This window comes from Prosopis cineraria, unplaced genomic scaffold, assembly GCF_029017545.1.
Source record: "Prosopis cineraria cultivar Desert tree isolate PC_DT_omini unplaced genomic scaffold, ASM2901754v1 PC543, whole genome shotgun sequence".
NCBI classification, from domain to species: Eukaryota; Viridiplantae; Streptophyta; class Magnoliopsida; order Fabales; family Fabaceae; genus Prosopis; species Prosopis cineraria.
The window spans coordinates 1-26,011 of record NW_026555868.1 but is presented as its reverse complement, the minus strand read 5'-3'; the positions used below and the strand labels follow the sequence as shown (position 1 = coordinate 26,011).

The 26,011-nt window shown below is 33.6% G+C and overlaps 1 protein-coding gene and 2 pseudogenes across 3 annotated transcripts; 1 reads left to right on the top strand and 2 right to left on the bottom strand.

Moving 5' to 3' along the window:
- Positions 1-6,750: 6,750 nt before the first annotated feature.
- LOC129297502 (APO protein 4, mitochondrial-like) lies at positions 6,751-11,150 on the bottom strand. Of its 3 annotated transcripts, XM_054935834.1 has the most exons (4): positions 10,880-11,150; positions 10,387-10,661; positions 8,250-10,039; positions 6,751-7,607 (listed from the first exon to the last, which is right to left on the bottom strand). In XM_054935834.1, exons 3-4 carry the CDS (start codon positions 8,393-8,395, stop codon positions 6,908-6,910), a joined length of 846 nt encoding a protein of 281 aa, XP_054791809.1. In that variant the 5' UTR covers positions 8,396-10,039; positions 10,387-10,661; positions 10,880-11,150; the 3' UTR covers positions 6,751-6,907. The 3 variants fall into 3 exon arrangements, with proteins under 3 accessions (XP_054791809.1, XP_054791810.1, XP_054791811.1); XM_054935835.1 differs by lacking the exon at positions 10,387-10,661; XM_054935836.1 differs by lacking the exons at positions 10,387-10,661; positions 10,880-11,150 and having other exon boundaries at positions 8,250-8,526; positions 9,834-10,039.
- An 8,209-nt stretch (positions 11,151-19,359) lies between these two features.
- On the top strand, positions 19,360-21,755 carry LOC129297503 (mannan endo-1,4-beta-mannosidase 7-like; annotated as a pseudogene).
- Positions 21,665-25,879, bottom strand: LOC129297505 (glucose-1-phosphate adenylyltransferase large subunit 2, chloroplastic-like; annotated as a pseudogene).
- Positions 25,880-26,011: the final 132 nt, after the last annotated feature.

Sequence of the window (26,011 nt, the reverse complement as noted above, 5' to 3'; positions counted from 1 at the left end):
TTAGTTTTAAAAACTTGAAATCCCAATTTTACCATTTACTTATAAACTTGGTGAATATATCATTTACCTTAAGCCAATCTCTTTAATTATGGAGATTTAGAGTTAATCATAATTTAGAAGGAGGACGTTACACACTACAAGATTATGTAACACAAAGGCAAGGCTAAAAATAAATCCACAATATTATGCAAGACTAATCCAAGCAAATTCTCATTAATAAATCACAAAAATATGCAATTCATCCACATGGCAGCATTGAGAAAAAGTTAAAATCATAGAAAAAATTCAAACAAGTCATCTTTCATTGCAATAATAGTCTACTCAAATTAGAGTCTAAGTCAATCACAATGTAACCTAAATCTAGAATTACAAAGTGAAGTAAAATGAAAAAGCTAAGTCAAATTAATCCTTAGCTAAAGATGTAAGTGAAAAATCATAGCTCCTCCTCCTTTGTTCTCCCTTTAGAAACTAAGAATGCCTTAACCTTCAAGCTCTATGGAAATCTCCTTCAAGTTCTTGAGTTGACCAAAATGCTCCATAACTTCAAGTAGAGATTAAGGCTTTAGATGAAAAATCAAATGGTAGGAATGTGTAAAGGATGATAAGAGGAGAAAAATAATGATAGTTTTGTGACAATCTAATAGTTGGATGTAGAGATGGAGTAGGAGAATTTTAGAAAAAAGAGGAGAAAATGAAGAACCCTAAGAAGTAAAAAGAGAAAATGAAAGATGAAATGAAGAAAATGAATTAATTGAGTATTGAATCTGATTTTTTAGTGTATAGGACATCCATAATGAGTTTAAATCATATTGCCTCTCAAAATTAATTATAAAATAAAATTAAAATGGTTATAAAGCTTCACACTTTGTACACATGCCCTTAGGTTGTACATTCTCATTGGTTAAGTGATTATTTATATGTTAATATGAATATTTTCATGCTTTACATTTAGAAAATTTGATCTACCCCATTCTCTTAGCCATTTTCATGCCACTTATGTCTCAAATACCTTTCTTGCACTTCGTTGATCAATTGATACAAGTCTAAGTACACATGTGTCACTTATGTCATATAATGAACAAGATTTAATCAAATAAATGTATGTGACATAATAATTTATATTTTAGCACATGAAATTAATTATTTAAATGGGAGAGGAATAATAAAATGTAATTCAAGGGCTGCCTCACATGAAAACCAATGCATGGACATATGCACAAAGCCCTAATTAGGTTAACAAAGTCAACAACTTTAATTTTATAATTTTTAATTAATATCTCCCAAACCACATTAAATTTTTAAAATTTAATTTCATATTCATTATCCTGAGCATTAAACACATTTGGAATAATTTTTTGTACATTTTTTTAAAAGTTAAATTTTTAGATTAAAATATCCTTAGTGTACAACTTTGCCCCTTATGTAATTTTCCTACTTTTAAGGTCACAAATGCACAAAAGTAGAGAATATAACGTGTAAAATAGGTCCTAAATGAGTGGATAAAGTGTGTAAATAATGTGTCTTATCACCAAATCCTATTTATCGTGAACATGTGCTTGGATTAATGTTTGTAAAACTGAAATTTTTTTAGGCTAGAGTTTATAAACCATCTGGCAAAAGAAACTAATTCTGGTTCTTTTAATCGATCCAACTTAGGTTATAGCTTTATATGAGATTGATTGAAAAGGTAATCTAATTAAAGTATTAAACATAGAAAAACCGATCATAGTCCTTCAAACTTTATTTTTGATCAACCCATTATTGATCCAAACATACCTTTTATACTATGATGTTGTCGATAAAGATTGTTGCTTCTTTCCCCAACATTATGCTTCTAGGTCTAATTTCCTCAAATTATGTTCCACTTGCAAGATGCAACTCCATCACACCAGCATACATCTTTACTTATAGGTTAGGTAAAGGTGCAAATTTAATTATGAAATATTTTTTCAAGACCATTAGATAGCTTATACTATAAGATGGTGTGAAAAAAATTATCAACCATAGAAAATAGAACATCCATAACCTTCTGTTAATTTTAAAGAAAAGGACATTAGTTGACTAGCTTTTTAACCAAGGCTCCACCTATGTGTGCTGCTTTACTTCTTCCTCCTCCTTCCTTCCACTTTCCTCTTTCTTATTTTTCCCTTTCTACCACCACTTTTCCTTCTTCAACATTATCTAATCATCTTACTAACCTGACGACTCTCTATATTTTCATGTATTTTGAAATGTTTTATTAGTCAATTAAAGAGTCATCTAGTTATTTTTGGTTAATTATCTTTTCTTTAGTATTTATTTTGGTGTTAGTTAGCTTATTTTGTAAATATTGTATTTTAATTTATTCTATAGCAATTTTCATTGTCAATCATAGTCATTTTAGTTTTAGGAACCCTTATTAAAGTTTGGAAGAAGTGAAGGAGGAAAAATATGATGACTTTATAAAGAAATTAGACTTTAATGATCACCCACTTAGCAATCACTACAGTGGGTCAATGTTATAAGGCAAATTTTGGACCAAAAATCGAGCTTGATATAGCGAATTTTACACCAAAATGCACAATTTTTAGTTTTTTTGTCTAATAAAATATTGAAACTAGAGTTTTCAGAGTGGACTTTATTTTTTATGTTCTCTGAAAGTCTACGGGAAATTTTGGAGTGCTTAGGGAGATTTTAAAGCTTAGGAGCAAGATAACTCGTCACCATCCACATTTTCATTGAGTTTTCCTTCACTTTTATCTTGCTTTCTCCTTATATCCAATGTTGTCCTATTATTATGCTATTTTAAGACTGTATTTAGCTATGGGTGGCTAAAAATTGATATTTTAGAGTCTTGTGAACTCATTTGCTTTGATTGTATTTTAATTTACCGATTACTTTCTGATTAATGTTTTATGTTTTAATTCCAGTTTGTCTTTATGTTGCTTGATGATTGGTCACCATTAGGTGATAAATTAAAGAAATAGAATGAAATTAGGAAAGAAATTTCTATTTGGACCATTGAAATTAAATGCTTAAGATTAACTATAGTTAATTTACCTCTAGGATATGAATGTACTTAAAGGACCTAAGTGGTTAGAAGGGATTTGAACTTACTACTCTTAATGTAATTTTGGCAAATAATTGTTGGGTTAGAATTAGAGAGGATTTTGGATAATCGAAAGATATTCAAGATTAATTATAGTGTCTCAACCCTTAAAACTAAGATTAAAATCAAGTTAATCGATGAGTTGAGTGCAATGGAACAAATGAGGAATTAGAATTCTAGGGTGCTTTCCTAATTATTCTCTTGACTTTAAAATACTTCAAAATTTTAGTTGCTCATTTTATATTTTTATTTTTAAATTGAATCATTTAACACTATAATTGGCTTGCTTAACGTAAATGAAATTGAAAATTTAATGCCTATTTGCCAATTTATTTAATCCTTTGTGAAATCGATCTTGATTTGCTATTAGCTATAATAGTGACCCGATCACTTGTAATCTCCATTTGGTTTTTGTGTGCATCAAGTTTTTTGGGGCCGTTGTTGGCAAATTAAAGCAATTGATGATTAGCATTAAAAAACCTTTAGTAGTTCTCAATTAAGCATTTTTTTCTTTTCTTTTTCTTTTCATTTGCTATTTTGCTTAGCTTACTTTGATTTTCTTGTTCAAATTGATTAAGCATTAGTAACTTAAGTTTGGGTCTTGTAAATTTCATGTTCGAGTTATTTTTTTGTGTTGTTATTTCTCTTTTAATTTGTGACTGTGTTCTTTATGTTTGAAAAAAAAAATTGAAAAAATGGATTTTGAGTGGAACTAAAGTGGCTTTAATATTGACAAGGAAATGAATTCCTTGTCTTTAATGCAAGATGTATTGATTGCTTATATGAGCTATTTAAATGAAAGGACGCAATATAATATGCATTTAAATGCTAGTTACACTAAGTGTGTTAATTCTTCTCAATATTATGGCTTTTATTGTGTTTATTGTGGATAAAGTCATTCTTGTGAGCATTGTCACTTTGGCAAAGCCTCTAACTATATAAGGAATGATTTCATTAGGTGAAAAACTTATTTTGATAATTTCTTTAGTCCTAGTTAGAGTCTAGAGAAACACAAGTCTTTTTAAAATCCTCATTTAGATTATCATTCAAATGAAATGACCCACCTCTTTACTCTTTTCCACATGTTGAGGAAAATGCCCGAGAGTATAAGGAAGATTCTTGCTTAGAAAGATTATTTGAGGACCTTATGGATTCATCACATAAACTTACAAATTCACAAGAAGACTTTGTCACTAATGTTGAGTCAAGTGTTCAAAATATTGAAATCTATGTGAGCCAAATATTAGAATATATTGAAAAGATAAAGGCAAAAACACTTGCCATCTTATTATGAGAATATAAATAATGTAGAAGGTAATAATGAACTTGAAACCAATTTGTGGGAGAGTAACAGATGTATAGAAGAGGCTCTGGCTATGGAGCCTAATCTTTATGATTTTGATGTTGTCATGTTGAGCTTGATGAGGAGATCCTAATAGTTGTTGCACATGACCCTCCTAGAAAAATTTTGACTTTTATTAATGAGAGTCAAGTAAATTTTATTGGATTATCTAAATTTTTAAAAGCTTCTATTTTTAATTATTGGGATGCACCTTTTGATCTTTCTTTGAAATTAATGAATACTTGTATTTTGAAATTGCTAATTATTGAGAAAGTACAAGTAATCAATACGACTGAGGAACTTTTATGTTTAAAATCTTGTTGGTTGAAAAGAAAAGAATATAAGGTGATTGTGGTATTCGATACTGTCTTTACTTGCTACTTTGGATTTTAGTATTTCACTCTCTCTTAGCTCTCTTGAGCTTCTTGCTTTCTATATACCGCAATCATTTTGAGTACAACCTTCGAGCAATTACAAGCAAGGTGATGTACCCACAAAGCAAAATGATAAATGGTGAAAGTAACCAACAACAAGTGATTGAAAACTTCACCTCCAAACAAATCTCTTCTGGCAAACTTCTATGAGGTCAATGGTAGTATTGGTGACCAGTCAACAGTTTGCCTTTTCACATTGAAAACTTCACCTTCAATCACTTCAAATGAATCCCCTCAGTCAACAGTGGCAAATGCTTTAAACAGAAACTCCAAAATATAAGGTGTTGTTGAAGGTTGAAGGGAGAGTTTATCTATGTGAATTTTTGTGTTGGTTTGAGAAGGTGAGAAGGAGAGACTTCAAAATCTAAGGCAAAGAATAGTGTAGGCTAGTCTCGACATTGTTGTTGGGGGTGATGAGGTCCTTGGAATCGAGGTTGAAGTAGTATTGATAGTCGAGGCATAGTTAGGGGCAAAAGAAGGAGAGTCAGAGTAGGGAGAGACAAAGGAGTTAGAGGGAGAGATCGAGTGAAGAAGAGGCATAGACAAAGGAGTTAGAGAGAGACTAAAAGAATGAGAGAGGCATAATAAATGGATGGCAAGTTGTGGATGCTTTGTTTTCTATAATTGATGATTATTTTTGTATCATCTCATAATATCAACTACCTAGTAGTTCTGGAAAAATAATTCATAGTTAAATTTATACTTTTGCTTTTATAAGTTTCATAATCTTTTTGAAATTATATATATAATAAAAATTGTTGAAACATTCCCGTATCATATCAAATATGATTTTTAAAACTTATTCTCACTCTATTCCTACTCTCATTTTCATTTTCATTCCCTTAAAAGCTATCCTTCGCATCAGATGGGGCCTAAATGTCTTCAATGAAAAACGGTTCTACGTATTTGCATCTAGCAGTGAAATGATGAAGTATCGTCTACTTAGCATATCAAAGCCGTTAGAGTACAAATGATAAATCCAGATCGTCCACTGGCTTATATTAAAGATTCATCTTCCCAAATCCATTACACTCGTGAGAGGCGGAAGAAAGAACCTTGGGTGGAAAAACAAAGGTGAATGAGAAATATGCTTTTGATAGTGATTTTAATGGCTTCAGTGATTCAATTTAACAGTCTCGATTGTCAATGCAATGGATTACAACTGGGCTGAAAAGGGGAAAAAATGAAATAACAAATAACATAAGAAATTTATACATCATTAAACCACCATAAATATTAAATTAAACAGATTATAAAACTTGAGAAATATAAGAAATTTCAGTTTGGCCACCATCTCAAGAAGAACAAGAAATCAAAGCATGAAAATAGAGGAAGAGATTGAACCAAATTTAAATCTATCATCGCAACCATCATACCCACACCAGTGTCGTACCCTTGCTACCGTTGCAACCAGATCGCTGTCGTACGCCACCGCCTCACGCCTCTGCTCGCAGAGAAGAGACCCAAACCATCGAACTGGAAGGGATGAGGGATCTATCGTCGCAGCTGTCACACTTACACTGCCGTTGCACCCATGCCACCGTTGTAACTAGACCGCCATCATATGCTGCCGTCGCATGCAGCATGCCCATGCTCGTAGAGAAGGAACCCAACCCATCGAAGACATGGAGTCACCGGAAGGGGTGAGGGATTTTAGGGGTAGAAGGCATTGGACGGCTGGGATTAGTTGACAACATTCAGCGGCAGAGATTTGAGGGTGTTAAATGACACACTGTGTTATGCAGAGGGGAAGCGCCATTATTAGATGCAAAGATTCAGGTTCCAAAAAATTCTCCAGTTGATCAACTGCTTTAATTTCGAAACAGAAAATGTTATAGGTAAAGCATATTTTGAATAAAGTAATTTTATAATTTGTTTCCCAAAAATAATAAAAATAACTAAATATATTATTTTAAATATCATGATTATAAGGATATTACAACGGCCCAAAACTAAATCAGGCTCACAATTCAACCCACGCACTATTGGCCTCAAAGATTTTTAAGCATCAGTTTTCATGCCATTTGCCATATTTCATCCTAATCAAGAAAAGGCAGGGCCAGATAAACCTTGCGCTTTCATCATACTATTGTACTTTGCAGGCACAAGGGCACCAGCTTTTACGCATAAATCCAAAATAGCTGGTACACGCCCATAGTAACCTTTCCTTTCATCCACAAGTACAGGAGGATCTTGAGGTCTCCGTCTCCATACAATCTTTGGAGGTATGAGATCATCCACCTCTGCTTTTGTCCAAAAGTGAGCTCCTCGCCAGCTCTCATACTTGAACACACCACAAAGCCTAGCTTTATGGCCAGATGGCCCCACATGAACCTCTGAACAATATTTACAGACTTTTGCCGGATAAACAAACAGCAACTTCTGCACCCCAGACCTAAGAGTCTCCCAAGCTGTTAATGTTCTATTTGCTACTAAGGTAAGATCATTTGGTGACAACAACTCGCTTCCTCGGAAACTGCCGCTGGCAATATCACTGTAAGGGTCAGCCCCGGCCTGCCAGCATAGTTCAACAACAGCAGGAATGCGATCAAAGTCAAACCTTTGGTTGTGCTCAATAACACCTTGGAACATATTGTTTAGGTGATACGTTTCAACTGGAACGAGTATATCATTCAAACCACCTGCAACCCATTCATGACACCGGTTCTTGGCACGATGCTTGTAGCCATGGCAAGTCCGAATTAAATGTCCCTTCTCACCAATAAATAACTCTGGACAGAATCTGAAAATGTACAATATGGGAAGATAAGAATAGTATTCTGTGGAGCTTGAGCTTAAGAAATGGGAAGAGACTGAGTCCAAATATACATTCTACTTAATTACCTGACTTGGATTCTATTTAATCAAATTAATGTTTGCCCATATTAAACAACTTGCAAGGATCAAGTGCATGAAAATTACCATAATTTATTACCATTTTAGGTGGAACAGGTCAATTAGCAACTCATAAAAATAGTTATTTATTGACACTAGTTATAATGAAGTTCTGCTAACTCATTAATAACAGGATAGTGGTGGGCCTGGTGACATCAGGGCATTCTTCACTTCAAACCTCAATGGTTCCTTCTCATTTCCTCTTTCCCGCCCCGTTTTCAACATCTAAATGGACATCTAGACCAACAAACGTGCAGATCTTTAAAAAAATTCAGTTCGGACAATGACTATCAGAGAGATAAATGTACTGAATCATGTCATTGCAGAAGTTGTCTAACACAAGTAGGAAACAGGTTATAAGATTGCTGAGAGCCATGTCATATTTCTGGTCATAACACCCCCAATTAAGATATAGAAATAAAAATATCACACCATAGAATCATAGGTAAAACAACGAGGTGCCATCATCAACTAACATAATTGAACTTACTTGCAAGCCATGACAGGAAAGGACTTGAGAAGGGTAGAAACGCCTTGGATGAGAACGTTCCTGGCCTTGAGGACCTCCAGTGCAACCAGAACCATGGCACGAACTGGATATTCATTGGCCCGTTTTTCTATTCTCTGGTGAATCATGGGTCGGAGCTTCTTTAGGTTGACCTTAGTAATATAGAGCCGACGAGGTACACAAGGCACCCATCGAATTCTCTATATAGAACAGTCTGCCAAAGATTCTTTCTCAAAGCCATGAAATCCGCAAACCTTTCCTTGAGAAATTAAGTAAAAAAGAGTCAAACGAAAATCCTTGCTCACATGGACCTTTTTGTTTATTTAACTAAATAAATTGGTTTCTAAAGAAGGGAAACCTAATCAGTTCTTGCTTAATTTGCCCTCTACCAAGTTCTGCCCTTTCTTCTTCTCTCTCAATTCAAATTCTTGTCTCTCAGTTATCCTCTCTCTCTCTCTCTCTCTCTCTCTCTCTCACACACACACACACTCACAATTCGACTCCCTAATTCACATTAAATCCTGCTCCCTCACCGCACCACTCTGTTCCTACAAATCATTCCTTGAACTCAGAAATCCTTCCTTCCCCATAAGCTTGCTTGGATCATCTCTTCCCCAAAATCATGGTAGGAAATACAAATTTGACACTTCATAACTTTTTCTAAGTCCAGTCTATAAATAGTTCAATATTCATTAATACTATGGACATAAAATTTGATATGTCAAATAATGAGAATAAAAAAATGTAAAGTTTGATATATTGGACAAAATTTATATGAATAGTTCAATATACATTAATACTAAAAATTAATACGATTAATTGTTCAGACTATAATGTGCAATCTGGTCTCTTTCTCCAGCCACAGTCCAAGTTCCTTTTCTTTACTCATAATTACTACCAAAATACAATATTCTCAATAATCAAGTTTTCCCACTTGTACAGATCAAGTTTTCTGCCATACAAATCACACAAATTCATTGCCCATTTAAAACCGTAAAGAAGAGACATAACCAACAATAATTCGAAACAAAACACTGAAGAAAAGTTCAAAAAATAACCATCCCTAGAATAGAGACACTAAAGCAAGCTTGATACGGAGTTAAAAGCCATAGAATCATACTACTTTGTGCTTGAGCTCTTGATCGTGGCCTCCTGATATTCATAATGGCAAGTCAGAAGTCAATGTTTACTGGGAAATATATAAGAAAGAGAAGTTTTACCTAACAAAATAAAGAAAATACGATATAAGATTTTGAAAACGCAAATCAAAACCGAAATATTACCCTCTAGGTATCAATCATAAGCAAGGAAAACAGATCTCAGCTTATCACAACTAGGATAAGGAGAATCAGCAAAAATCCAAGATTCATACAAGCCTTCAAAGCTTCCTGATAGTATGGTTTCTATGGCTTTTAACTCCACACAAGATATCTAAAAACCAATCTTTAAACATCAGTACATCTCAACGTAATATGAGAACACCAAAACAGAGACACTCGAGCAAGCTTCGAACAGATAAATAAAGAGGGTAATGAAAATGTTACGTCTATCTGCTTGGACCCAAACCTCAAGTTACTTGTATAAGGTCAGACAAACTCGAACCCAAGTGCTAGCTGCTTTTCTCGAACCCGAATTTCCTTGCTCTGTCTCCTTCCTCAATAATCACATACGGCCAGGTGCACGTTCCTTCTCGGCTCCGAAATGACCTCGAAATACGAATAGGAGCTTGATCCGTGAGAGAATCAAGGTCGCCGGCGTCACAGAAATCCCATCTGTTAATGTGAAGCGATGCGGACGAAGAGAAGCAAACGGAGGAAGTGAGTGTGAAGGCCCGAAATAATTTTGATGGAAATGAAGATAGATGTGAATGCACAAATGGAAATTGAAATGAACATGGATATGAGATTTAAAAATATGGTTGATTTGTTGATGGAATTTTGCTATAATTTTTATCCAAAATATATATTCCTAATATTAAAAAGCCAAAATACCCTTAGTCAGATAAAAAAACCCTAGACAAACACAGCCACCCTTCTCCATATTGCCCACTAAAAGAACCGTCACTGGAGAACAATAAACAAGAATCCAGATTCAACAATCAACAATAAACAAAAACTACCATTAAAACAATAATTCCAGATTCAATAATCAGGAAATCGAAGGCAAAGTTCGAGAGGGAGAGGGAGATCCAAATGCAACGCTTTCGCTCTGCAACAATCAGGAAATCGAAGACGAAGATCGAGAGGGAGAAGGAAATCAAAACTGAACAAATGAAACCCAACAATCGAATTCCCAAATTAGAAAGCAAGGAGCAAGAACCCAAAACCCAGAACTTGCTGCCGCCACCTCCTCCAATATCTCCCCCGGCCTTCCCACGTTCTTCTTCGCCACCATCTGTGAACGCAAATCTTAGTTCAAACCGAGATCGAACAAGATAAATCATATTTCCAGAGCCACGCATAATCGAAGGAACAAGTAAGCTGCTTGAATATAATGAACCCGTTTAAAATGAACCCTCTCGCACTTCGAAGGATACCCAGAATCCCAGAAACCCATAAACCCAGAAATGAAGGTGTCAAGCCACGCATAATCGAAGGAACAAGATAGCTCACAGATATTTCTCCGTCCCAACCCAGAATCAAAGGTGTCGAGCCACACACGAGCTTCAGTCATCGTCTTCACAGGGCGCGATTGCTCTACCTTACATCACCATTCTTCGCGCGAGGTTCTCGATTCATTCCTAACCATCTTCGAGAACGAGATCTTAACAGGCTTGAAGGAGAGAAGTAAAAGGGGAGTCGACCATCGCCGTTGGAGTAGGAAGAATAGCTTGAAGAAGAAGAGGATGATGCTTCGCAAATGGGAACTGTGTTTAGAGGAGGAGGACGAAGAAGCACGATGGCTAGGAGATCTGACCCTTCATTTTAATCCAAATCGCTCCTGCTGTTTCGTTAAATTAATTTTTAAATATTTTTAATATTATAATCTTTAATATAAAAATATAAAAAAATTTAAAATTTTAATAAATATGTTGATTATGAATCTACATATTTAATTTAGTAATCTAATTTAATATTAAATTTTTTTATAATTTTACAATTCAACTGTTGAAATAAATTCTAAACAATTTAAATATAATTTAAATTTAAATAATATATTTAATATTAAAAATTTTATAAATTAATTATTTAAACGTATTTTAAATAATCTAAATTTAATATTAAACTTTTTTATATTTTATATTTTAATAAATATAATTTAAAATATTTAAAATTTAATTTAAATAAATAAAAGATATCAATTTAAGTTAAAATAAGAAATCAGGATTGCTTCTGATCTCATAAGCATTTGGTGCTTAATGCAGACGCGAAAGAAGTAAAGAGGGCAGAGGAGGAAAACGAACAGATATGGGCAAGAGGAGAGAAGGGTGATGCATGGCAAGCGAGCAAGGCCGTTAACTGTCAAATTTTTTAGATTAGCACCAAGGCTAGTCAAGCAATTAAATTAGGGTGAAATTATACCATTTTAAAAAAAAATTAGAATAAAACTATGTTAAAAAATAATTTAAGATATGATGTATGCTTGCTAGAAATATGAGAGTAAATTTATATTTTAATCCTATTTTTTATCCAAACAATTTTTAATTTAAAATACCAAAAATATTTACTAAAAATTAAAGGAAAAATTTACTTCCTCTGTTAAAAATATAATATATTTTTAATTGAATCTCACTTCAATAAAATAGTTATTTATTTTTAAATTAATCATATCTTTCTCTATTTATCTATATTAAACATTCTATAATAAATATAAAATCTTTTATCAATAGAGATACTTTAAAAAAAGGCAATAATTATATCTAAAAAGACTAAAAATACTTTATATTTTTTAATGGAGGGAGTACATGCTTAATTCTATATATTTAATATATTTTTATTTAATAAAATTAAAACAAGTAATTTTAATGTATTAATAATAATTTATTATAAAAATAATTAATATATATTGATTTAATTTTAATTAACAACACGTATTTTAAATATTTAAAATTATAAATTTTTTTCAAAAATAAAATGCAAGTTATCCCAATGGAGCTCATAATCTTAGATTGGAAGTGTGAGAGAGGAATAGCAGTTGGAAAATGGCCGTAGTCGATGTGATGTTACACGTGACGTGTCCTTTCGAGCAACAGGGAAGGGGATCTGGATGATCCCTATTTATGCAGTCAAGCAAGGCGTGGAGTCAAATAGGCAATGCATATGACAGAGGTCAGTGAGTCTGAATCAGGCTTTTTGGAAAATCCAATGGAAATTCTGGGCTCTGGGCAGAGACATAGATAGCCCAGTCCATTTAGATTATCAGAATGAAATGGGGACATGAGAACAAACCTGTTGAAATCATTTCGGAGTAACTACTCCCATTCAAAAAAAAAAAAAACAAAAAAACAAAAAAAAGAAACAGCATCTGTTGTCATTCATCAGAAGTACTAGTCCATACTCCCTCTTATATAAGCCACGTTTATTTAGTTTTATTTATAAATTATGATATAATTTTTTACATAATATTTAAAAAATTTTTTAAAATTATTCGTATGAAAGAGACGCTTTTATATTTTTACTTATTCTATATTGATATTAATGAGGGTGGTATAAAATTTTATAAAAAATATTGAACGAGTATTTAACAGTTACGGTCCTCCAATACAATGCACCCTTTTAAATATATAACAAATTTCTTTTAAAATTTACTCAAGGAAAGAACAAGATGATAAAAATCTTAGTATTATAGTCGTAGTGCATTCACTCTCCTTTTGAATTGGGACACAAGCAATGCATCCTCTACACGCAAAGTTGGGTGAATTATTAAGGGAAAGTTTCATTAAAATCCCTTGATTTGATATAATTTTAATCAATTCTTAAAAAATTTTCAAATTTTACTGCAGGCTCAACGCACTAAAATAAAATAATTTATTTTACTTGAATGACCCAAATGCCTTTCAACTATAATTAACACTGCTGAAAATAAATAAGATTTTTATAAATAATATTATTAAAATAACAAATAAAGTTAAGGTTTTACAAGCAGTATTATTACAATTGTAAGTCAAGTGATGATTTTTACAAGCAATATAACTGAAATAACAAATCAAATTATAATTTTTACAATGAAAGCCACTAAAATAATAAGGCAATTTATAATTTTTACAAATAATATTAATAAAATAACACTGCAAGTTATAACTTCTTACAAATAACATTGTTACAATATAATTTTTACAAATAATATTATTAAAATAATAAATTAAGTTATAATTTTTATAAGTAATATTACGAGACTAATAAGAAGTTATGTTTATTCTATTAATATTATTTGTAAATCTCATAATTTGACTTATTATTTTATTAATATTACTTATAAAAATTGTAAGCTGATTTGTTATCTGAACAATGCTAATTATAATTAAAAGACATTTTAGTTATTCAAGCAATAAAATATATTTTATTTCAATACTCTGAGCTCGTGGTGAAGTTCCAGAATTTTGTTGAGCCCCAGTTGAAATTATCACATTCAAAGACTTAGATGAAATTCTCCCAGTTATTAAATTCTGTATTGGTACAATCAGCTACCTGATCCAACAATGTCCATTTCCCCTCGCCATCGCGTCGTGCAGGGATTTATAATCATTTTGTGTCGGCGCCAGATGTAAAAAACACAGAATAAAATTAAACAACTCTTGTAATCGGTCAATGAATTGGATGTAAATCAATCATCATCAATTAATGTTAATATCATTGTATAATAGAAGGAGTTTGCCCAAGCATTTACTAAGGATTTAAAATTTAATATAATAATTTATATTAATTTATCTTAAAATTTAATTTCTTCGATCATGTAAAGTTCTTTCTCACCGACCTGTCCAGTATTCAAAGTGTGCGTGACAATATGGGGAGGTGGGAGACCATGAGGGCCAACAAGGTTCGTAAGCCCTCCATGACGGGCTAAAAACGACATGCCAACTACAATGTTTTTATCGAATAACTAAGCCACTTATCTGATCTCAACAAACCACAGTACCGTTCTTGAATAATGAACCCACTTCCCTGATTAATTTTTAACCTTTAGTTTTGAAAAGGAAATTTCCATGAAACCGACACTGCACTATTCTCTCAACTAGTTGTATCGTTAGTGAAGTCAATTTCCCCGATCGTTTCGTTCACAAAGCAGTACCAATAACCCAGTCGATGCCAACCAATAATCGAAGCGATTTTTTTTTTTTTAAAAAGCATGTTGTGGATGTGAAATATTTTTAATGCTCTTAGGTACTTCTTTCAAATTATAATATTTGTCATTGATAACTAATTCACCTGTTACCAAACATATTAATTAAAACCTTATTCCTTTAAAAATGTCAACAACTTTATACCTATGCCCTTAAGTTTTCCTAATAATATATATATATGGTCTTTAAATATAAACTATTTAAAAAATAAGGATATAAATAGTAAAAGATGTAGCGTTTATTTAATTTTATATATTCTAAATTATAAAATATTTTTAGAAAGTAATTTATTTTATAATTGGAAGGAGCACGGTGAGAAAAGAAGTCCTGTGTCCAAATTTAAAGAAGTCCGTGTATAGATTCTTGCCCCTGGGCATGAAGGTTCGTATTGGCCAATGCCATAACTCCAAGAGTCGATGCTGCTGATTGCACGATATTTCTTTCATGAACATTACAAGTATGCATGCAAATACAGCCATACACACATAATTTTTTTTTTGTTAGTTTTTACGATGGTTGTATACATTTTTAAAAATAATTAATTTTTTTAAAAAGTAATTTTTTAATTATTTTAAGAAGGTTTTTTGAATGGTTTGTGAAAATAATTTGATACAATAAATAAGAGATAATATTTAGATGTCATCAGGGCGAAGCTAGAAGTTTTTGTTAGGGGGCAAAATGATGAAGTGTATATAATAAAAAAAAATTATATATATATATAAAATAAATATTTTAAACATATATATTTATATTTAATTTTATACATGTATATAATATATATATATATATATATATTAAGTTTCACTCGTCAATTTTTTATGGTATAAAAATCAATTTTTATTATGTTTATGATAGATGTTTTAGTAATTTTTCCTTAATATGAATTATCATTAAATTGATAAAAAATTTTATCATCTTATAAACATTAAATGATTTAAATACATTATTATAATTTAAAATTCTATGCAATATAATAAGCTATATTACTTACTTATTAAATTTATTATTTAATTTTTTTTTAATAATTGTAGTGAACAAATATATCAACACATAATAATGTTCAATTATTATAAAATATTTATGTCAATGAGATTAACTTATATCAACATAAAAATTACTCATATCATACATTTTAATAGCTTAATTATTTTAAAAAAAGTATTTTTTTAGAATATCTTCACCAAACCTCTTAACTTTTAAATAAGTAATTTCATAATTGATATCAAGTACATAGCATTTAATATATCTTAAAATTTTTGTTGCGGTACTTAATAAAGTTTGTTAATAATAATTCTCACAATTTCTTTTATTAAATACAAAATAAAAAAAATAAAATAACATCAATATTTTAAGAGCAAGCATGGGATTATCTCGTTGAAAATGAGTAGATCATATGATAACTATATCTTTAATCTATTAAAATATTTGCTCTATACATATGTAAGAGAATACATATAAAATTAAAATAAGAATTTTATCTATTATTTCATAATTTTAATAATATGCCAACTTAAGGGAGCCCAAAAATATATAACCCTTATATTTTACAAAGAAAAAATTAAAAAGTTAGGAAAGTCGTAACCCCCCACCAATCCTCTCTCTCTCCACCTCTAGATATCATAATGTTTTAAAACAATTAAATAATACATCATATTTATAAAATAAAAATTTATAAATATATCATAAAATTTAAAAGTAATTAACCAGTAATAAATTTTTTATTTTTAGTATTGCAACCAAGCTTAAAAATGTTAAATAGCATCTTTTAACTATTCATTTAAAAGCATATGATATTCTAAACTTGTTTATTATGCAATGTTGCCTTTTAACATTTAAAAATAGTGCATTGGACACCTCATTGTTAAAAATATTAAATTGATTGATATTTAACTACAAAAAATTAAAAAAAGGGACCTAAAATATTCAAAAAGGAACTCAAAATTACAAATAAATATCCTAAAAAAATCAATATCGATTATATCCTTGAAATAATTGTTGGTTAAAATTGTATTTTGACTTTTTATGTGGGCAAGAAATAACACTTGTATCATATTATTTATATGTAATTTATGAAACTTAATTTATTTTCATTTTTTATGGGGTACTTATGTATAATTTTATAATTTTTTTTCTATTTTTAACATCATTTTTTGTATTTTTTATGTTAACTAATGGTCAAAGTTAATTTTTTTTAATAGTTAGGTGTTTAGTGTATAATTTTCAAATGTTAAAGGACAAAATTGCATCATATAAAAGTTTAAAATACCAATCACTTTTAAGTTAATAGTTGAGGGAAAGATTTTTCTTAACCCAGTAGAAAATAATGTTTTTTTTATAAAATATTTATATTTTTGTAAAATCTCAAAACTATCTAAAAAAATAATTTATTTAATTTATTTTTTTAATCTTAAATAAATCCAAAAAAACGTAGCTAAATCTAAAGTATGATATTATATAACGGAGACGGAACCCGAAAAGAAGACATAGCACGAGTGGGCACGGGATTTGTAGATTAAAAGTCACATGCATTGCCTCGAAATTTTTAATGAGTCGTCAGTCTCATCTTCTCTCGTCTCCTTCACCCTAACACAACATCACGAGGCCATGTCCCTCTTGACTTAAAAAGCCATCACGAGGGATTTTAATTTTCACCAAATTTTGGTATTCTGCGTGCAATAGCACACTTATATATTGTTGCTCTGCAGTGTTGATAGAACATAAACAGCTCACTTTTGTCTTCTGCGAGTAATTATTTCGTCGCCGCTAATAGAAGACCAATTAAACAAAAATTTTCATAGCAAGAATATTACTGCCTTTATAACGGAAGAGATGATCTTGTAGAAAGTTCGATATGCTAAAACCTAACAATTTGAGATAGAAATATCACGTTGCTAAAGGAAATCAATGCTGGCTATCATGTCGGGGATTGTTTTCAGAAATCGAGTCAGAGGCCTGTAGAACAATGGGTGATTTTTGCGTAGAAAGGGACACCATACCTTGTGCATCTTCAAAGAAGAGAGATGCACAAGGTATCAATGACCAATACATTACTCTGATTGCGAAGAGAGTAACGTTCAAGTATCCAAAGTTCAAACCGCATACTTCCATTTGATTCTTCAATATATTTCACCTTCTTACGATTGGTGAAGGAAAATGAAAACAAAATGGCGGATATACAGAGCATCAAGAGAGCAAAACCATATGAACGGAATTTGATTAAATGAGAGGCACGGCTATTGGATTTGGGGGGCATGAAAGTAATTATCTATGTGTTAGGTCAGGCGTTGACGCTCTCCCCGTGAAATAAGGTCACTCATGTCTGCCATCCTTTTCACGGTCACTTTATTCCATACGTAGTCCTCGATTGCACCTCTGAATCTTTCGTTTGTCCGCTTTGTAAATCACTGAATTAAGGGATCAGATTCACTAAGATGTCACAAATTATATTGTCCTTGTAATGGTTGCGAAGTCTAAAATCAGTGAAAGGCTCTCATTCCGATTGACTCGAATTCAAATTAAGAATAACCAAAGGCAAGGAATGAGATCTCTGTCCCACTTGAGAAGGCATTCTAACTCCGTAATTTCGCCGCGATTGAAGCATTTCTTGAGCACGCTTGACCCTTTTTTCATTTTTATTCATATCTGGGTTACGCTGGTTGGTTGCAGTTGAAACTAAATACGCGTTGCGCCGCGCGTGACTGCCCCTTTTGAACTTGGATTTTCAATCTGCAATTGATGCAGCGGCCAAAAAAGAAAATCTCCCCAATTTATTAGTGTGTGTTTTGCATCCACAAATTTCAAGATTACATTATGCCAGAAGTAACAAATTGCTTCTAATTTCTAAAATAAATATTTCTTCAGCACCTACAGAAAAACAGTAACTTGCACTTAATTAGTGCTTCACTCTCTTTCATGCGGAAGTGGTGTTTGATTCCGCGATGAAAACAACGAAAACGCAGGCTCTCACAGTAGTCAATTTTTGCCCTAGATCCGAACACGATCTAAATCGAATCACATAACATTTTTTTTTCCTTCGATATATCTTTCAAAAAAAAAACTTGTAACTTCTTAAAAAAAAAAATCTACATGTATTCCATAGCAAGGCAGTAGTATAGTACTTTTCCTATATTTCTTACAAGAAAAGGGACTGGAAAAACTAGAATAACCATCACCTATACGAAAAAAATGAACAATAAAAATATCACCTATGAAAGTGCAATACATCAAGAAGTTGTGCATGGCAAAAGAAGAAGTTGTTGAAATGAAAATTAATTTCCATATCTATGTTTTGAGATTATAAGAAAGATTAAACCCACCACCTCCTACTTAAAGGGAGTTTTAATGCACTGGGCTACAAGATTATTTGGCTGTGTCTATGTTATTCGTTTGATTTACTAACCAATTTACTAATTTGTCACTTCTCCAACGCCATGATTGAAAAGCGCAGTTAATCAAATTGATCAGATATTTCATGGGTTGAGAGACTGAACTGCATTCTTAACAAGACTAATATAATATGAGAATCCACTTCCACCCGAAACCTTGAATTCTCAGCTACTGGCACTAACTCAATCCAAAAGTCCTACCCCACAATTTTTGGACACAACAGTGCAACCTTTATTACTGATAATATTTTCCATTAGGAAAAGGCAAATTGAAGCGAGTTTGCAACCACTCATTCACACACGGTTCTGGTTTTAGTTGATCTCACCCTAAAAAGGGGTTACATCTTACAACATGTGGCCCCACGTTGCCGTGAATGAGTGAAGCTTCTGGTTTCTCCATTCCTACTTGTGTTCATCAGGCCCACCTTCCATCACTTTGGACGTAGCTGCCCCTCTCCTCTTGCATAACTCCAATGCCCACACAGTACTTCTCTGCTAACTCGATCGTTTATCACCATTAATCCCTGTGAGTGAGATTCTGGTACCCGATGCACTCCCCCACCATATAAACAGTCACAGGTTCTTTGTTTGATCAAGTTTCAAACTCAAGGCTACCATCCTATACTGCATCACACACACACGCAGAGGGAGAGGGAGAGCAGAATGATGGAGTGTTCCTTCTTTCTGGGTTTCATTGCTCTGTTTGCGATATTAGAACAGAGAATCTTAGTCAGAGCAGATGATGGGTTTGTGAAGACAAAAGGTGTACAGCTAATGTTGAATGGGAGCCCCTTCTATGCTAATGGGTTTAATGCCTACTGGTTCATGTACGTGGCCTCGGATCCGTCTCAAAGGAACAAAGTTTCATCTGCATTTCAAGAGGCTAAGAGCCACGGACTTAGCATAGCCAGAACTTGGGCTTTCAGTGATGGTGGCTATAAGCCGCTCCAATACTCTCCTGGATCCTACAATGAGGATATGTTCCAGGTCTATCTTGATCTTCATTTTCTTGAAATCTCTATTTCCTTTTAGCTTCATGCGGTATGATAACGGCCGTATTTTAATTTTATTTCGCTATATTGCTGATTTTGATTTTTGTCTGCTTTAATTAATGTTTAATGGATTGAAAATGAAAGGGGTTAGACTTCGTAATATCCGAAGCCAGAAGATATGGGATTAAGCTGGTGTTGAGTTTGGTGAATAACTACGACAACTTGGGAGGAAAGAAGCAGTACGTGGCTTGGGCAAGGAATCAGGGCCAGTCCGTTAATTCTGAAGATGATTTCTTCACTAACCCTGTAGTGAAGGGATACTACAAAAACCACATCAAGGTAACTCTTTTAAATTTGTTTTTATTACTATAATCCCTTCACAATGCCTGCGAAAATTACAGTGCTTGGATTAGGGGGAACTATAGAAAAGGTAAAAAGCATCAAGTAGATGATATTGCATAAACTTGGTACGTGTGGCTTGTGTAGACTAAATGATTCTTAATGAGAATTGATCTATATGTTACAGAAGGAACTTCATACTTCATATAATTGTGTAAGCTTTAAGTTGCTTCTGATATCGGAGCTTTTATCTATTGCAGACTGTACTCACTAGGCGTAACAGCATCACTGGAGTTGCTTACAAAGATGACCCAACTATAATGGCGTGGGAGCTCATGAATGAGATAAGGTGTCCTTCAGATCAAAAGGGAAAAGTAGTACAGGTAGCCCATTCTTCCACTGCTGCTTTCCATTTCATATTTAGTGACGAACTTGGATTTCCAAATGGCTGCGAAAAAGATAAATAAAGTTGAATCTTAATTCCTTCCTCTGGTCTCTGCACAGGCTTGGATTACCGAGATGGCGTCTTATTTGAAATCCATTGATGGAAACCACTTGCTTGAAGCTGGTCTAGAGGGTTTCTATGGCCAATCAAAGCAGCAGTCTAATCCCAACTTCCAAGTAGGGACAGATTTCATAGCAAATAACCAGATCCCTGGCATTGATTTTGCTACAGTTCACTCATACCCTGATCAATGGTGAGGATGACAATGACATTGCTGATTGTCACCGTTGTTTTTTTCAGGAATAAGTTAATTCCACTCATAGTAACAATTATTTTGCATGAGCAGGCTCTCAGGTTCAGGTTATGAAGACCAACTCTCGTTCTTGAATGGGTGGCTCAACGAACATATCAAGGATGCACAGAACACTCTTCACAAGCCACTTTTGTTTGCTGAGTTTGGAATATCAACTAAGAATTTGGGTTCAAACTCAAAGGGCAGGGACGAGCTCTTCAACGATGTGTACTCTGCGATCTATTCATCGGCAAGCGGTGGTGGGGCTGCTGTTGGAGGCTTATTTTGGCAACTACTAGCTGAAGGAATGGATTCTTTCGAGATGGCTATGAGGTAGTCTTAGGTGAGAGTCCCTCAACAGCCAGTTTGATTGCTCAAGAGTCTCAAAAGCTTAATCGAATTCGAAAGATGTTCGCGCGACTCGAAGACATCAAGAAGTGGAATGAAGCAAAAGATAGTAGTAGAGGTGCACAGTGGCGCGATGGTGCTAATGGTGGAAATTGAGATAACAAGACTTGCCTGGGGTAACAAAACTTGCCATTTTACCGACATTATTATAAGCTCAGTTATTAGTGCAAATGGAGGTGCCTGCATGATTTGCTTCATCTCCTCAAGAAGAGTCTAATATAACCGTGTGTTACTAGTATGTGAAATCTCGTAGAAGTAAGGCAAAAGAATTTATTATTATAGTAAGCAACTAGAAAGTTCTTTCCTGTAACGTAAATCGTAATATACAAGTGAGAAAATTTGTTATATGTTCTTGTTGCTGCTTCCTAGATTTATATCAGCAAATTAATTAAACGCAGAAGCTTCAGTCATCTGATCATCCAGTGAAGACGCCTCTGGATGAGTTATATGACTGTCCCATCTTTTATTGTTGCGTTCTTGAGTATGACTGTGATGCTCGACCTAATGTAAAATCCTTCCTTAGTCCTGTCGGCTTCTTTAACTCCCTGAAAAGTCAATATATTTAAATAATCAGGGAAGGATTGGCAACAAAATTCTAATATTGATTGGTAGTTTCACAAGCAAGCTTTAAACTTACATCCCCATTTGCAATAATTACATTTCTTCCGATCCGGGCATTCTTGTCGATAATACAATTCCTTTAAGAATGTTAAATTAAGAAATTAGCTTATATAAATGAAGGATAGCAATTCATCTAATCTTAACACGCAAATATGCGTGCATGCCTTGGACTGTTAAATAAAGAATCGAGACATGAGGAATGACGGGGTTATTATAGAGATATAATCGCACCTGATTTTAGTGTTCTCTCCAACACCAATTGGAACCTTCCCTTTTGCCAACTGAGATGCAATTTCAGACTCGGTTTGATAGTAGTCTGCACCCATCATCATGGTATCCTGGACAGCAAAGCCGAAATCAAAAATCCATCTGAGGTGCTAAAAAACACAATACAATGATGAAAATGTGTCAACTCAAGAAGATACTAGGGTAAGCCACCCTATCTGTAAAGAAGGCCACTAGAAGTAATCTCATTGAATTTGCACAACAATTTGACCAAAATTCCATTCCCGTTCAATAATCTTGTGTACTCTTACTTTTTTCATGACCAAAAAAGAAGGAAAACTGAATTTAAAATTCCAAAAATCTTTCAAGTGGGATCATTATTCATATTAAAGCTATAGCATTCATAAGCCATGAATATATGGAAGAGTTACAAGGTTTCAAACCCGTAACATGCAGATTTACCCAGAGCGACACCAAAAGACTACAGGGGAAACTAACAACCAAATGGGATATTGAAACTGTTAATCAAGGTTAATACAAACCCAGCTTTGTCCCAATCATTATATGTTGAATGACACAAATCTTCCTTCAAATTAGTTGTGACATGCTGATATAGCCAGCTTCTGAGAGAAAGCTCCAAGGATGTAATGCCTCAACGTAATCCCCCCAGAAGTAGAGAGAGAGAGAGAGGCAGTCCAAAAGGAGGGACGGAGCAAAGCACAGAATGCACTTAGCTTACCTGAAGTTCTACAGCAGATTCTAAACGTGAGCGCACACCAACTACAGAATGTTGAACACTACAGTCCCTCAAGAAGCAGCCGTGAGAAATAATTGCATTCACAATCTGTGAACACCAGTTGAGAAGTCATGAGCAACAAAAATGCCAAATAAACAAACTGATTGAAGCTTGTCATCAACTTCGTAATACCTTGCAATTTTCAACTTTAGAGGGTGGTAGGAATCTTGGAGAAGTGAAGAAAGGCGTCTTTGGATCATAAAATTCAAACTTGGGAGGCTACATATAATAGCATTTGTGATCAGTAAATATGCTAAATTTTTCTCAGCGCAAGAAAACGTGTCCATTATAGTATTATTATTCTAAAAAACATTATCAATCCATGATTATCAATGATATCTTCATGTTCTAGGCTTCTTGTTACTATAATTCTTCTGTATTTTGACTGATTCCCAAGATCTGAAGCAACATAAGAAACTCTTCCTAGTCTGTGACAGGTTTTCATTTCTTCAAAAAATGAATTACACCAACAACCAAATTATAAAAAAATTAGGGGGAAATAACAAGTCAGGACCTCATAAGAAGATTAATGCCAACTTGAGATTTTTTTAAGGTTTTGGTATTGAAACATCGGAGAAGGAGTATTGAATTTGAGAGTTTTAGTTGTGAAGAGATTCTGACTTGATATAAATTTTCTTGTGAGGACTTTATTTTTCATTCTCCCTATAATTTTTACCATTAAAATATCCCACCACTTTATAAAATGACCAAGTAACAACATAGTCAATCGAAACAAACCTTCTGGTATCAACCAAGAGAAATAACAGTTCACAGAATAGTTAAACCAACCTGTTCTGTTAGGGCCAGATTAGCATCGAAGAAGGACTTTATAGTTCCAATGTCTTCCCAATAGTCATTAAACAAAAATGCCTGAGAATGTCAGTAACATCAGAAGCATCAAGTGTTACCGGTTAATCTAAAGTAATCCATTTTCTAGACCATTCAGTGATTTAAAATAAGAGAAATATAGGCATCAAGTTCATGATTGGAGGTTCGTCTCACTTGGACATTGTGCTCATTCACAGCAGAAGGAATAATTTCAGATCCGAAGTCATTGCATAAAGGAAAGCTCCATTTCAATAGTTTCAGTAGGTCTCAGTTCTGAAGACATAAATACCCATCGATGCAATGTAAGGATATTTTTCTGCTTCTTGTGCAGATAATCCTAGGAGGGTGGTGTCCACCCGCTGCAGTTATTAAATGTGACAATGCATCAGCTTCGTTGGGCAGAAAACTGAGTAATTAAGTCCCAATATGGCTTTAGTGCTAAAAAAGACGCAGTGAATGTGAGGAACAGTATATTTACCATTGCCTTCAGATTTGAGCCCTTGGGTTTCTCTGCAAACTGAATAACTCTTCCTGCCGGATCAATTTTCATCAGCCCATAATCTGAAGCACGGCTGTAAAAGAACTAAGACTGATCAACTTCAAAAACATCATGACGATCTATTATCAATGAAACTTCTGCCTCAAAAAATGAGGCAGCATGCCTCCATTGTAAGAAGATCAAACCAAATCACATGAATTGCGCATCAGGTTTCGCATGCACCTGTCATCCATAGGTACACACGATACTGTGATATCAGCATTTGTGTCTATATGTTTCTGCAAGTACAGTTTTCAACACTCAGCATGAATAATAGAAAACTACAACTATTATTTAGATTGATCTTTGACAATAAATTATCTCACTCTTACCTGCACAAAGTCCATATAGTTCATTCGGTAAAGATGATCGCCAGAAAGTATCAATATATGCTCAACATTCTTATTCTTGGCATCCTACAAATTAATCCTGACACTCATTTACTCTATCGATACAATATCTTCGACATATATGCAAACATCGTTGATTCACTAGTTCTTACCTCAAAAACCATATAAATTGCCTCACGGCATCAGCTGTCCCTTGGAAACATTTTCTTCCCTGCTTCTCCAGGTGTTTGAGTAGCAGCCAGGACCTGATGTGATGTCAGATAAAATTATACTCTTTAGGATTCATCTAATTTATAATTCCCGCTAAAATGTCCTCGCTGTAGGACAACAGTCTCCCTTATTTTTCTATTTGCTTCTATAAAATATTGTCAATTTGCCACATAGGAAAGTCGAAGAAACTTTCGTGTGCCAAATAAAATCCCTCCACAAACCATCAATCATCTCCAAACTTAACGCCATTGCCGTAGTGCGAGACAAGTGGCGATTAAGGGAGAAAGAGTTGAACTGCGTTAAAATGAATATCTTTCTTATGCCACTGTTGATTGCAATTGCTCATCGGGATATCTATAAGTCTGTAACACCCTCCAATTGGAACCTGCCAGCAGGCAAAAGCTATGATAACTGAGAATTTAATTCAAAGTCAAACTTCGCATAAAATGATTCCAATTATTAGAACTCGGGACGTTGTTGCATCCATTTATGCTGAATCGAAACATTTAATCATTGATTCAGTTAGTAGGGAAAACAAAAACAAAACACAAACAAAATATCATACCGCTGGCTTGCTCTTCTGCTTGTAAGAGGAAAAAGGCGAGTTCCAGCACCTCCACCCAATATGATGGAGGCTACATTTTTTGGGTCTGCTTCTGGAGCTCGACTTTGGGTGCCTGGTACACCCGAAACGGAAATGCAACAGTAATACTTAAAACAATAACACAAATACTTCAGCTTTGGCGCTGCCATCGGATTTAAAACTCAAAAACAGAAAAGTGATCTCAATCATTTCAAAGAAAATATGGCATTTAGCTTTCTTTTTCGTACCACAGCCTCTTGTTGATGTCTGGTGTGAGAACCAGAGTGCGCAACGCCACGCTTGAACTTTCGACCATTCATATCGGGTTTGAACTATTCTGGAATTGAAAAGATGAAAGTCTGGAATCAGGCTTCCCCTTGTAGTCTCACCCCAGAACCCAGTACGAGTACCTGTTTTACAGCGGACTGCCTCGCTGGCCTTGATCAGACTGG

Coding starts and splice junctions, on each gene's coding strand:
- LOC129297502 (XM_054935834.1), bottom strand. CDS start 8,395: ATGATTCACCAGAGAATAGAAAAACGGGCCAATGAATATCCAGTTCGT. Junction 7,608..8,249: donor TTTCCTGTCATGGCTTGCAA/GTAAGTTCAATT, acceptor GTACATTTTCAG/ATTCTGTCCAGAGTTATTTA.